Source organism: Cimex lectularius, unplaced genomic scaffold, assembly GCF_000648675.2.
Source record: "Cimex lectularius strain Harlan isolate CLEC.00 unplaced genomic scaffold, Clec_2.1 scaffold325, whole genome shotgun sequence".
NCBI classification, from domain to species: domain Eukaryota; kingdom Metazoa; phylum Arthropoda; class Insecta; order Hemiptera; family Cimicidae; genus Cimex; species Cimex lectularius.
Window position 1 is genome coordinate 245,531 of NW_019392911.1, and position 13,553 is coordinate 259,083.

General features: G+C 34.0%; 1 protein-coding gene across 4 annotated transcripts in view; it reads left to right on the forward strand.

The window, feature by feature from the left end:
- LOC106672991 (facilitated trehalose transporter Tret1-like) overlaps positions 1 to 13,553 on the forward strand; it is a 31,532-nt gene extending 17,979 nt beyond the window's left edge. For all 4 annotated transcript variants that reach the window (XM_024229282.1, XM_014404864.2, XM_014404863.2 and 1 more), the window contains 3 exons: positions 10,554 to 10,742; positions 10,806 to 11,095; positions 11,792 to 13,553. In XM_024229282.1, coding sequence (XP_024085050.1) covers positions 10,554 to 10,742; positions 10,806 to 11,095; positions 11,792 to 12,631 — 1,319 coding nt within the window. In that variant the 3' untranslated portion in view covers positions 12,632 to 13,553. The remainder of the gene's footprint in view (positions 1 to 10,553; positions 10,743 to 10,805; positions 11,096 to 11,791) is intronic.

Sequence of the window (13,553 nt, forward strand, 5' to 3'; positions counted from 1 at the left end):
CCAAATCCGTAATACAACGAAACGGAGGTGTGATGATTCGCCTAAGGAAGACCACCCAAAATTAGTATCTTCAATTATTTTGTTAGTCTTTGTGGCTCTGAGGACGAAGAGCAAACAAATGTAACGCGGGAAGACTGCTCGTACAGGATCCAGAAGTATCCCACCGATTGCACGTATATGAACAAGATATAAGTTCCTTGTTGATTACTTAGTAAATTTGCGATTCCACACCACACATACCCGTTAAAGCTTTTAGCATGCCAGCTTCTCGGGCGGAAGACTAGATAAAAAATTATCTTAATCATACAAAATTAATAAGTACATCATCGTGAGAAAACGTCGTCAATTGTTGAAGCGCCTGAAAAAGACCAACCTTCTCAGTATATTTTCAAGAGGGAACCCGGTTAGTGACATACAGAAATGTAAAGAAGTCGTCTATTGTTTATCGTCGAATCCGATGGGGGGTAAAGAAACAATGGAAGAGCTCTCAGGTGTCGTCCTTTGTCGGAATTACGGTTATCTGTCATCCTCCTGCCAAACCAAGGAGAAATGTGGCATCTATGCGTTAGGCCACAACACAATATCTGCCCTACGCTGGGTCAAGCGACCATCCAAAATGCGCAAATTGTGTTGGTCCCCACAGTTCATTAGATAGCCAGTTTTTAGTCTAATTACATCGTGTAGAAATGTGTAGAGATTAGTGACCGTTAATCGATAGTTATTCAGATATCGTGAGATGCGGTCGGGTGTGATGTAGGTTTCAGAAAAACATTTTCTTTATCGTGCCAACGTTTCGATCTTTTATTGAGATCATCTTCAGGGCTCAAAGTGTTTGTCTTCTGTGTAATTGTGCCATCCTTGCGTGTAGTCACTCTCAACACGACACGCAAGGATGGCACAATTACACAGAAGACAAACACTTTGAGCCCTGAAGATGATCTCAATAAAAGATCGAAACGTTGGCACGATAAAGAAAATGTTTTTCTGAAACCTACATCACACCCGACCGCATCTCACGATATCTGAATATCTAATTACATCTTCGAACCGCCGAACAAGAATTAGCCTCCTCCCTGATAGCATGGAGATTGGGTTTTATAAAAGATAAAGTTATGCGCATCTCTGTAAAGTTCTTTAATAAACAGATGAACAACAGTAATTCTACATGCCATGAAATTGGAATCTACTCTATCAATAAATTATGAAATCAGAAGAATTAAACATGTATTTTGATGTCAACGTAAACAGTTCTAATTATATACAATAGTATATTTGATTTACTTAACTTGTTTGTTCGTCTAAATCTGTCTTAAGTCTTTAGGATTGTTCATAATTGTTACTAGATTTGAATATAATTGTTGTTGTTATTATGATATAGTTGTGTATTGTAAGGAGTTACAAACTGGAAATTATTCTAAGAAGATTTTCTTTGCGTTTAAAAAAAATAATTTTCTACAATTTACTTATTATTTAGAAAACTGCTACAAAATCCTTGGGATCTAATTAGGTCTTACACAAAAGATCCAAAACTTGATCAAATTTATTATTTTAGATAATTTTAACTTAATTTGGAGGTAAAAATATTGTAATATTAGTTTAGAGGGGGTAAAACATTCTAGATTGACAAAATTAAATGTTATATATTTGGAAAAATAAAAATAAAATTTAAATGAAATCTAATCTAATCAAATCAGAGATTAACGTTGTAACAACTTGCCGGGTATAGGGATAAAGTTTTACATTTTAAAGTTAGATAAGGGCGTCGGTGGCCGCAACGGTTTAAGCGTTGACACGGCGCTCATCACTGTAAAGGTCCTGGGTTCGAATCCAGCGGCCCTGCTGTTCCGAACTCTCGTAAAAAAAAGAAACAGTTAGATAGGCATAAGTGACTAGGCGGATTACGACTAAATAAATAAAGTATTAATTAATTATTGAAAAACAATAGCTTAGGGAAATGATGAATGATGGAGTGAGTGCGGTGTTCAATCCTTTTTTTTCAAAAGATAGTTCCTACTAACGGTAAGTTGAGTAAGTTGTTTTCCAACTATCCGGATTTCGAGCCCCTTCTGAGCTCATCATCAGGTTGAAGGATTTCTACCCTTGTCTCTCGACATGAATTGCAAAAGTGAACCCGCCGATACCCCCGCGATCGCGACGTTCCAATGAGAAGCTGGTTTTTTAATGGGGCTTAATTTGAACGTGCGAAAAGCGAAATAGCGGTAATTATAACACAAGTAAATATTGTAATGGTAAATACTATAAGAAAAAGAAATCCAGATCGTTGGAAAACAACTTACTGTGAGTAGGAAATATCTTTTTAAAAAAAGGATTGAACAACGCACTCACTCCATCATTCATCATTTCTATACATTTGCTAGTCAAAGCAGCAATGAATTATAACACAATCAATAATATTACCTCCACTTACTTAAAATCTGTTAGTAAACAAGTACTTTTAAATCTTTATTATAAATTAAGACTTTCATGCTCAAAAATCAACAAATCAATCTGGTTCAATTACCAATGTTTGAAATTAAATCTAATCGTAAAATTCGTTCTTGCTAAATTAAATATGAAGAACTGTTCCACTCTCTTACAGTGTAAATGCCAAAAAACCATTTTAAATAATGAATTACATAAATTGTACAGTCAAAGAGATAAAACGTTTTTATCAATATATTGTACACATTAGGCTTGCCTCATTATTGTTTCCAGTAGAAGGAACGAATTCGATTATGATACGCGATAAAAAGTTACATTAATCATTGATAAAAAACAAAGTATATGAGATAAAAAACTTAAAAACTTAAAGTACTGTCCGCTTAAAAATAAAAAATACACATAAAGACCCAAAAACTCCAGTTAAATTTTGCCCAAGGGTTATAAACTTAACAAACATGGTACTAAATAAAGAAGAAAACAATTTATTAAATAAACAAAGGCTTAAAATTTGTCCCTAAAACAGATTTGGGTACAAAAAAACTACTATCCCTTGGTTCATCGGTTGATTGTTGTAACATAAATACAAATATAAATGTGTTGAAATAATTATACAAAACTTGATAAATCTAAATGTCAAAAAATTAAATATCCCACGTACTATTGATAAAAAGTTAAAAAGTAACAACAACGTTATTTTAAAAGCCGATAAAGGAAATAGTATAGTTATCATTGAACATCAAAATTACGTTTCTAAAGTTGAGGATTTCCTAAATAATAACTAGTGTAAAGAAATACAAAAAAGATCCCACCTTAAAATTAAAAACTAGAGTTCAAACAGCCATAAATAATAGTGATTTTTTATTCTCAGATGACCAATATTCAGTTAAAAAACTAATACCAATGAACCAAAAACCCCCAATGTTATTCGGTACAGTCAAAATTCACAAGGATCAGTAGTGTCCTTTTATAATTCCCCTGCCAATGAACTTGCAAAAACAATGGACAAAATAATTAAAAATCACACCAATTTCAAACCTACATTCGGTATTAAAAATTCTTTAGAATTGATAATAGAATTAAATAACATATTATATACCCAACAACTGTTTTAGTGTCATTTGCCGTTACTAATTTATTCACAAATATCCCCGTTGAAGAATGTACTAAACTCATAAAACAAAAACTTACCGAGAATTCTATTAACGAATTTGTAAAAAATGATATAATAGACCTCTTAAATATATGTCTACTATCTAATTATTGTAAATTGAATAATAAATTTTACGAAATGAAAGGGTTACCAATGGGGTTTCCATTATCCCCACTTTATGCCGAAATATTTATGGATCATTTCGAAAAAAATCTTTTTAAATCAAAGAACAAATTAATTAAATCTGTTCATTTTTGGAAATGCTATGTAGACGATATTTTATGCATATGGTCGGGGACATTAGAGGATCTCAGAGAATTCCTCCAAGTAACTGTTTAGACCTAAAATTGTCCATAATAAACAACCTAATATAAATAGACGTATATAGAAAACCCACAACTCAGACACTATGATACCAGCGGATTCTTCCTACCCATGATCCCAAAAGGCTGCTGGTTTAATTTGGCTCATAGACCGTATGTTAAAACTTCCAGTAACACCTGCTAACTATAAAAAAGAATTAGAAACTATTAAAACCTTAGCAAAAAACAATGGGTATTTAGAAACATTTATTGATAGGTTGCTAGTTAAAATAATGAAAAAATTAACTTTAAATGAATCAACAATAGAACTCAGCCACCCCACCACAAATGAATCATTAGGTTTCCGTTGTTTGCCATAATTGAATGGCATCAATCAATGAATCACCATAATCCGGTGAATTATCGGAAAAAGTTTAGCAAAATTTATAAACAAGAAGGTTTTAGAATAGCTTTTAGAAGTACAGGTTCACTTAAAAACATCCTGTCAAAACCTAAAGACCACTTGGCAACTTGGCAACAAGAGGGGTTTACCAACTTAATTGTAATGATTGTGATATTAAATATATAGGACAAAGCGGTATAAAAACGAGAATAAAAGAACCCTTGCCTAAATCGAACAAATTTTCGGAATTTAAGGACCATCTAAAAGAATCAAAACATAATTTCAATTCAAATTTAAATACAACAGCGTTAAAAGAAAGGGAGAGAACTAGATTAGTTTGTGAAATATGAAATTAAAAAATGTAAAAATGAACATGGAGATAAATGCATTAATAATATAAAAGATTTTGTTCTATCTCCCATTTTAAATATGTACATAAATAATATTAAACGTCCAAATAATTAAATTAATTATTTTAATTGTTATTATTTTTATACTAATTTAATAATATTAAGGTATTATTCTATTTTTTAATCTTTTATCTTTAATCACTAATTACAGTTAATTAAGGTTTTTAGTTGAGATGTAATATATAAAAAAATTAATCACTAATTTATACTTAATTTCTTACAGTATTTACCATTATAATATTTACTTGTGTTATAATTTCTGCTTTTCGCACGTTCAAATTGAGCGCCATTAGGAAACTTGCTTCTCATTGGAACGTCGCGTTCGCGGGGGTATCAGCGGGTTCACTTTTGCATTTCATGTTGAGAGACGGGGTTGTAGAAATCCTTCAACCTGATGATGAGCTAAGGGCTCGAAATCCGGGTCGTTGGAAAACAACTTACCGTGAGTAGGAACTATCTTTTTAAAAAAGGATAGCTTAGGGAGTTCATGCTCTGTTGTTTCGTAAATAATGGTCAATCATGCCCATTGTGGCTTGTTCGAGCAAGTTGAAACTTTATTTAACTTTTATACAGTCTTTTTGAAAGTTGACAATTTTTGTGATAAAAACTCCATTGTTCTTGCTGCACCCCGGTTCACTAAGCATTAAATTTTTTACTTTTTCAGAATCTATTCGGATGATTAATAAGTCCCGTTTTCTTGATTACACCTTTATCGTCCATTCTGTTAAATTAATTTCATTTTTCGCATTATCATGGATACGTTTTCACCAAAACGCAGGATATCGATTACAAAAAACATTCGGGATTTGGTAGTCGTTTCAAATCTTTATAGATAACCCCTTAACTTTTACGTCGAATTCACTTTCACACTTTTTAAAAATATAAAACAATAAAGTCCTCCGATTAAAAAGCCTAAAGCATGCCTTGCGGGACGATGTACTTCTCTGGAATTAGCAGTAAATTCTAATCTGCCTCATCGATCGAGATTGGATTTGAAGTGAATTATAGGAGAACGATATTACACATATAAACTGGTCTGTCCGTGTTCTCTCGGCCTGGATTGAATTGAATATGCATCAACTTGTCAACTTAAACTTAGCTACCTTGTTCTATGCCTCGCATCTGACGAGAACTTCGGACCAACATGTACGTGCTTTGGTAAATGAAATGATTCACAAAGCACGCAAAACCTTAAATAGAACCGTTTTATTTGGGTGACTATAAATGTGTTAGTAATCAATTATGCGGTAATAATCTTGTGTGTTAAAGAACATAAGGCTATACTATTATATATAATAAACAAGCATAGAATATAAAGTACAAATACTTAAAATTGAGACAACAAATACTTCGCTATGCAAAAGAACAAATTAATTCAATCTAATAAGGATTACAAGTTTGGAAAAGATCGCCAGGATCAGAACGATTCTCGCGTAAATGAACGCAACTCTGCACTAATGCAGACTTTTCCAATTTCCCGATTCAACGGATCAGTGCGAGTAGTCAAACAGTAAAATTAAACTCTTTAATCAAATTTTCGATGATGCTACCCAGATGAAGCACAATGGACGGCGAGAACAATTGGAACCTACTGCTTGAAATGTAAAAGGACACAATGCAGGCGTGGAGTTGGAACAATAGTCATTTCTTGAAAACACGCAATCACGCGACCTGAGTATTGCTTGTGCTGCGCGATAGAGAAAAAATATTCGAATAGCACATGTGTATGGCAAAAAAGTCCAAATCCACTGAATACAGTTTTGAATGCATTTACATAATTTGTATCTAGTACGAAACATGAATTTACAATAACCTATACATGCAAGGAGGTTATGACAAAATAATGAATAAACTGAAATAGTAATATTTGCTGATTTAGGTTGCCACCATTAAACATTTTTTCATAAAAATTGTTATTATTTGTTAAAAATTGTTTTCTACTCCACATATTCAATACGTATTAAAATTATTCACATGTATATAGATTTAAACTGTAACTCATAACTATGCTAATCGGAAATATATTTTTTAAAATTATTATTCTACGTCCGTCGTTGGCCGAGGCTGCCCGGGCGAGACCTTCACTACTTAAAACCCTGCTTTTAAGAATAATTTTGTTAACTCAAATTTATTGAACCATCAAAGAAAAAAATTAAAAAACATGTTAAACAATTAACTCAGACGACAACTTGACTCTGGATAGGATTAAATTGAACAGATTTTCGTTTTTTTTTTTAAATTTAAACAGTGTAATAGAATTAGTTTTATAATATGAAGGTAAACAATATACTAATGTGTGTTTAAGAAAATTAACAATCAATCTTGATACCTAGTTATGATGGATAATAAACAAATAAATACAAGAGTCCGGTTTTTGTCTTTGAGTTTATGTTATTTCTGGGAAATTAATTTTACATTATTATTTTTAAAATGGTTAATATTTTTCAAAATTAATTTATTCATACTATTTGCTTTAACAGTACAAAAACATTTTTTAAAAATTTATTTCAACAAAAAGTTAAAAAGCTAACTGAAAAATTCTTTGTTGATATAGAATTTTTAAAACTTTTTGCAATTAATTCACTATTTTCGTGGTCCGCTTGACCAATTAACACATGACAATTAATTAAGGTTTTTAGTTGAGATGAAAAAAAGTTAATGGCACGAGAGGGATTCGAACCCACGATCTTCGGCTAGATACGCCGCTGCTCTACCACCTGAGCTATCGTGAGCTCGATTCACTCGGACATCAACTCCCCATCTTTTCAAACCGATTACACGACATTTGAAAAATGGCAAAAGGAGGGAAAACTCATAAGGTGGGGTTGAGATGGGGAGTTGATGCCCGAGTGGATCGAGGTCACGATAGCTCAGGTGGTAGAGCAGCGGCGTATCTAGCCGAAGGTCGTGGGTTAGAATCCCTCTCGTAACATTAACTTTTTTTTGTATTAATTGTCAAGCGGACCACCAAAGTAGTGAATTAATGATTTAAAAATGAAGTCCAAAATGAAGTCGAGAATCCAAACCGATTACACGACATTTGAAAAATGGCAAAAGGAGGGAAAACTCATAAGGTGGGGTTGAGATGGGGAGTTGATGCCCGAGTGGATCGAGGTCACGATAGCTCAGGTGGTAGAGCAGCGGCGTATCTAGCCGAAGGTCGTGGGTTCGAATCCCTCTCGTGCCATTAACTTTTTGCAATGTTGAGGTAAATATGAATAAATTAATTATAAAAATATATTTAACATTTTAAAACGAAAACATGATGCAAAATTAAAACGTTTTCCAGAAATGAAATATACGACTTGAAATTGGCACAAGAACGTCGAAACGTTACAAAATCAAGATTAAAAAAATCCTTTCTATAATAAGACCTAACAAAAGAAATTTTATTCTATAAAAATAAAAAAGAAGGGTAGCAATAACAAAGATAAAAGAAATCTACAATAATTTACTCAAATCGTAAACATAGCGCACATCGATTTCTACCTCAATCTCTTATCCCATGTAAGAAACCTTTATGTATAGATGTTACGTTACTACTTTAACAATAAGACCTTTATATTTTACAATCTTTTATTCAACAGTAGGTCTTTACATTATTAATCTATTGTAGATAACTTATCTATTCTTTGGATTGTAATACTTTAAACAAATACCCATTCCTTCAACTGTTCTCCTTTCCACATAAACACAGGGAAATCCCGAGAAAATTCATTACAATATGACCAGTTAGCACTAGATTTATTATTGTTAATCGGGCACTTTTGTAAGTGAATCATCCTGGACCGTGTGAAAGAAAGGTTTCTCCCGAACAAGTAAAATATTTATGTCATTGATAAATAAAGTTTTTCTTAATATTTTTTATTTATTTAAAAAACTTACATCGGTCATGATATAATTTAGATATAAAGTCAAACAATTAACTTCAAAATAACAGACGTGAGATTTAAATAAATTAGGGTTTATTAAACCTCAATCACTAAAAATAGGACACTCATCCTTAGAAATATGGACTGCCTATATGATCCCGTAAACACTCTACAACATGGGGAGTTGATGCCCGAGTGGATCGAGGTCACGATAGCTCAGGTGGTAGAGCAGCGGCGTATCTAGCCGAAGGTCGTGGGTTCGAATCCCTCTCGTGCCATTAACTTTTTGCAATGTTGAGGTAAATATGACCTATAATGTCACAAAAGAATGAAGAATTCAGGAGAACTTCAGATACAATGATGTGGGGTACAGATGACTACAATACACGAAAGTACTGAATCTGGCGTTATCTGTATGCCCTCAAGGCCTTGGAAAATCTTGAAAGAGGTTACTGGCAAAAAATTGTTATAAGATCCAATAGCCAAGCAGCTGTAAAAGCGCGTGTAAAAAATCACGTCAAAATTAGACGGTGAATGCATCCAAAATCTAAAAAACTGGGGAAACACAACAACTTGATGATATCCTTGGGTAGCAGGACACAAAGGAATTCTGGGTTAAAAAAGCAGACACTCTGGCCAGAGAAGGATCTGAAAGTCCATATATAGGCCCTGAACCTATTCTTGGGATAACAAAAACAAACACAGAATCCTCCATCACATTATGGATCCAAAAGAGAGAAAAGGCGATGTGGATAACCTAGAGGTACATGACACAGTAAACCTATACCAAAACAGCCCTCACTAAGAACAGCACAAGTGCTGCAGTGGAACGGCATGTTCATTGCTTCAGTTAGAGGCGGTTAAATTCAGAGGAGTGATAAGCGATAGGACTATTTACCGGTCACTGACATTGAGAAAACATTTATACAACATGGGCATCGAATCGACAGACTGCAGTGCTTGGAGAACATAAACCCTCACTTCCTAGTCTCCTTTCATCATCACCATCATCAAACTTCCATCATTTCTGCACATTTTGGATTAATATAATAAAAATCCTCTTTTCTCTTGAAAAGTGAAACAAGCTGCTTTTTTAAATAACTTTATTTTTTATTTTTTGTAGTGTATTTTATTATCTACTTGATCCATGCAAAAACATAAGTGAAACAGAAAAAACTGTAAATATACATAAATCGGAACATAATTTTTATGTACGTTGATCAACATATTCGTTTAGGATAATCCAATTTTACATTGAATTTTTTTATTTATTTTCATTTAGGATGGAAATACATTTACGACGCTAGAGTTCCAGATATTTTGAAAGCACTTTCAGTGACATTTGGCATCAAGGAACTCTGCTAACTGTTTACAACGGAGAATTGCCGGACACATGTCCCGTAGTACGTACAATATAGATTCCGCCAGGCTACGTTTAAAATTCCCCTTAGGTTAACAGACAACAATTAGGTGATTAATAAACATATTAATAATGATCGATTGGTTTCCTATCGAGACAGCCTGTAAAGGGTAATTGTATCAAATCAACAGAAAGAAAAATCCAACTATAAGAGACCAAAAGTTGGTTTTATTCAGACTTTTTCATCAAGGATGTAAAATATTTATCCTATAACTGACTTATAAAAATCATTTCAATTTATCGAAAAGATCGAAGCCCATAAATATTCTTTAAATATGAGTGTAATCACACTAGAGAATTTATTTCATTTTATTTATTTAAAGCTTTAAAATGTTCACAAGATGAATATCAAAAACAGAAACCAAGTAATTGAAAAATAAGGAAAATCACGCCACATTTGGTTGGCCAGAGGAGACCATGGCTATGGCACAAAAGATGCCGAAACCTACCTCCATTAGGATTGTATTTTCAACAGGATAACAATTTTATCTTCAAAAAAATCTAAGCCTGAAAAATGATATAATAATTGTAATAGATTCTCATTTACATTTTAGCCAGTCTGGTAGCTATATGTCAACCATTGGGTGCCCTTTTTGTCGGTGTCTTGATGGATTACATCGGCAGGAAGAAGACTTCTATTTTATCCAACGTACCCATAATCGCCGGTTGGGTCATCTTATACTTCACGACTGAGTCTCTCTGGCCGATTTACATCGCAAGGATTCTTACCGGAATCGGCGGAGGTAAAAAAAAGCAAACTTGGTTTTGGAAATTTTGATATTGACCGTTTCTTTTCCATGGTCCAGGCATGACGACAGTCGGCTTGGTTTACGTCGCGGAAATTTCTCACGTTCAGTTCCGTTCGATGCTGCTGTCTTTGAACAGTGTGAACGTGGCTTTCGGCATCCTTATAACGACTGTCGTGGGTGTCTACCTCGAGTGGCATACGGCTACTTTGTGCTTCGGCACCCTCGCAGTCATGAGCTTCTGCCTCACTTTCTTCATACCGGAGAGCCCCTACTGGTTGGTCAACTTTACAGATTCTCCGTTGGATGAAGTCAAGGCGAGCGTCGCTTACCTTAACAGAAAAAGTTGGGTATGTCACGTCTTTTTTTTTAATGAAGGATGGGAAAGAAAGAGAGAGAGAGAGAGAGAGAGAGAGAGAGAGAGAGAGTGTAAAAAAATAGTCAACAATGCTTTCATTATCTGCATAATTTTTTAAATAAGATCGAAACCTAAAGTCAGCCTCTCTTACCTTTCTAAGTAACTCTTAAAACTTACCTTTCTAAGTCACGATGGGAATTTAAGACAACCTGGTTCTTTGTGAAAAATCAATTATATATTGCTCCTGATTTGAATTAAATTATAATTAATTGGAACGATTAAACAGTTTGTAAGTTAAATAAGTTAAAGCGTAGAAAGGCACTTTTACAACTGGCTAACGGTCAAACTGTATGAAGTAATTTTATTCGCTACTATTACCGCTGATGAGATTACCTTAATCGTAACTGTCTTGATATGGCAAATTTAAGTTTTTGTCCTAGCTAATGTTAGTTGTCTTCGTCATGTCTTACTATAATAATCCCAGTACAAAGCTTCAATAAACCGATCTTAGAATTTCAAAATTTTTCAATAATTTTACTTCATTGTTATGGATTATTCGATGTGGTTGACTTTCCCGTTATTATTATCCTATCGAATAAAAAAAATAAATAAATAGGTTTAAATAAGCAAAATATTGTTGGAGCCTTTTCCACCTTACAATGGATTCTAATTTTAGTTTTATTTTCAGCTTTTTAAAGAGGAATGGGCGAGAGTGCAGAAGGTTGCTTCCGAACGGAGACTCCAAAAGGCAATAAGGGACAATGGGTCATGTTGTGGATCGATAGCCAACAAGATTAAAGTTTATGGAGAAAGAGGGTGCTACAAGCCTTTGATCATCCTGTGCATTGTATTTTTCCTTCAACAAACAAGTGGAACGTACGTCGTCATATTCTACACAGTGAACATATTCATAAGCCTGGGTGGAGATTTTGGCTTTGGTTTCAACGAGTACAACGCTACGGCTACTCTCGGGGTTGTGCGATTCGTCATGAGTCTCGTATCGGCGGTGCTTTCGAAGAAAATCGGCCGGAGACCTATCATGGTCATATCCAGCGCGGTCATGGCTTGTTCAGCTTTCGCAACAGCCTTTTTCCTCAAGATCAACGACATCGACACGATCAGCTTCGGAAAGGACAACTCGTCGGCCAATTTTACGTCGATGTCGCCCACGGCCGAGCCTCCAGTCTTCAGTAACGCATACACACTCGTTTCGATCCTGTCATTCGTCTGTGCAGGATCATTAGGACAGATGGTCATCCCATGGACGCTGATAAGCGAGCTCTTGCCCACGAAGATAAGGGCATCCGGAAGCGGCATCATGGTCTCCTACGGGTCCTTCCTCTTATTCGTCGTCATCAAGACATTCCCGGGCCTTCTGGACCTCATCACCCTACCCTACGTGTTCGTAATGTACGCCGTTATGTCCATCTTTTCCGTGATATTCGTTGTCTTTTTCCTACCAGAAACGTTCAGGAAAAATTTCGCTGAAATTGCTGAACATTTTGAAAAAAAAAGAACTATAAACTGAGTAATGTTTATTTTTTCTCTATTGTTTTAAAGGAATCGCGGTTTTTAGCATTGTGGACGATTCAAAATGAAAAAAAGCTTACACACACAATATTATTTAATAAACACACAAAAATAGTACTGTCAGTCGAAAACGTAGTTTTACATGTGATATAAACAGACCTAAATATATTTCGAACGTATTTTTGCTAACATTTAATGTGTGTTGTTTAGTGACCGTTAATTAATGATTATTTGGAGATCGTGAGTGCGGTCTGGTGTACCTAGGTTTTAGAAAAACATTTTCTTTATCGTGCCAACGTATCGATCTTTATTGAGATCATCTTCAGGACCTGGGATTTATAAACATTGTATAATTTAAACAATGTTTATAAATCCCAGGCCCTGAAAATGATCTCAATAAATATCGAAACTTGGCACGATATAGAAAATATTTTTCTAAACCTATGTCACACCACACCTCATCTCACGATCTCCAAATAAGTAATATTTAATGTGCGGTTGCAAATATAAATAAGCCAACAACGAATTTATGCTGAATTTATTTCCGTAATGCATCATCGATGATTTCAAAACAATTATATTTTTACACAAGTTTATTTATGAAAAAATGTAATAAGCCTGTGATTTTTATGAACCCCAATACTTTGGGGTGACGTGGTGATTAAAATTTAATTTACCTTAGATATGATAATCACATAACATTTGCATTCAATAAGCAAATGCAGCTTCTGAATGGAACAAGAAAAGTAACAATTATTATTTGTTATTCTTTCTAGCTCATTAACCACGTCAAATTATTCACTCATAGATATATTAATAAGACATTTTATGAAGCAACTGCTGTAATACATGTGTATTTGTATTAATAGAAAAACGACATTTCCATGTACTGTAGTTATTAAAGTCTCATTGTGTTTTAA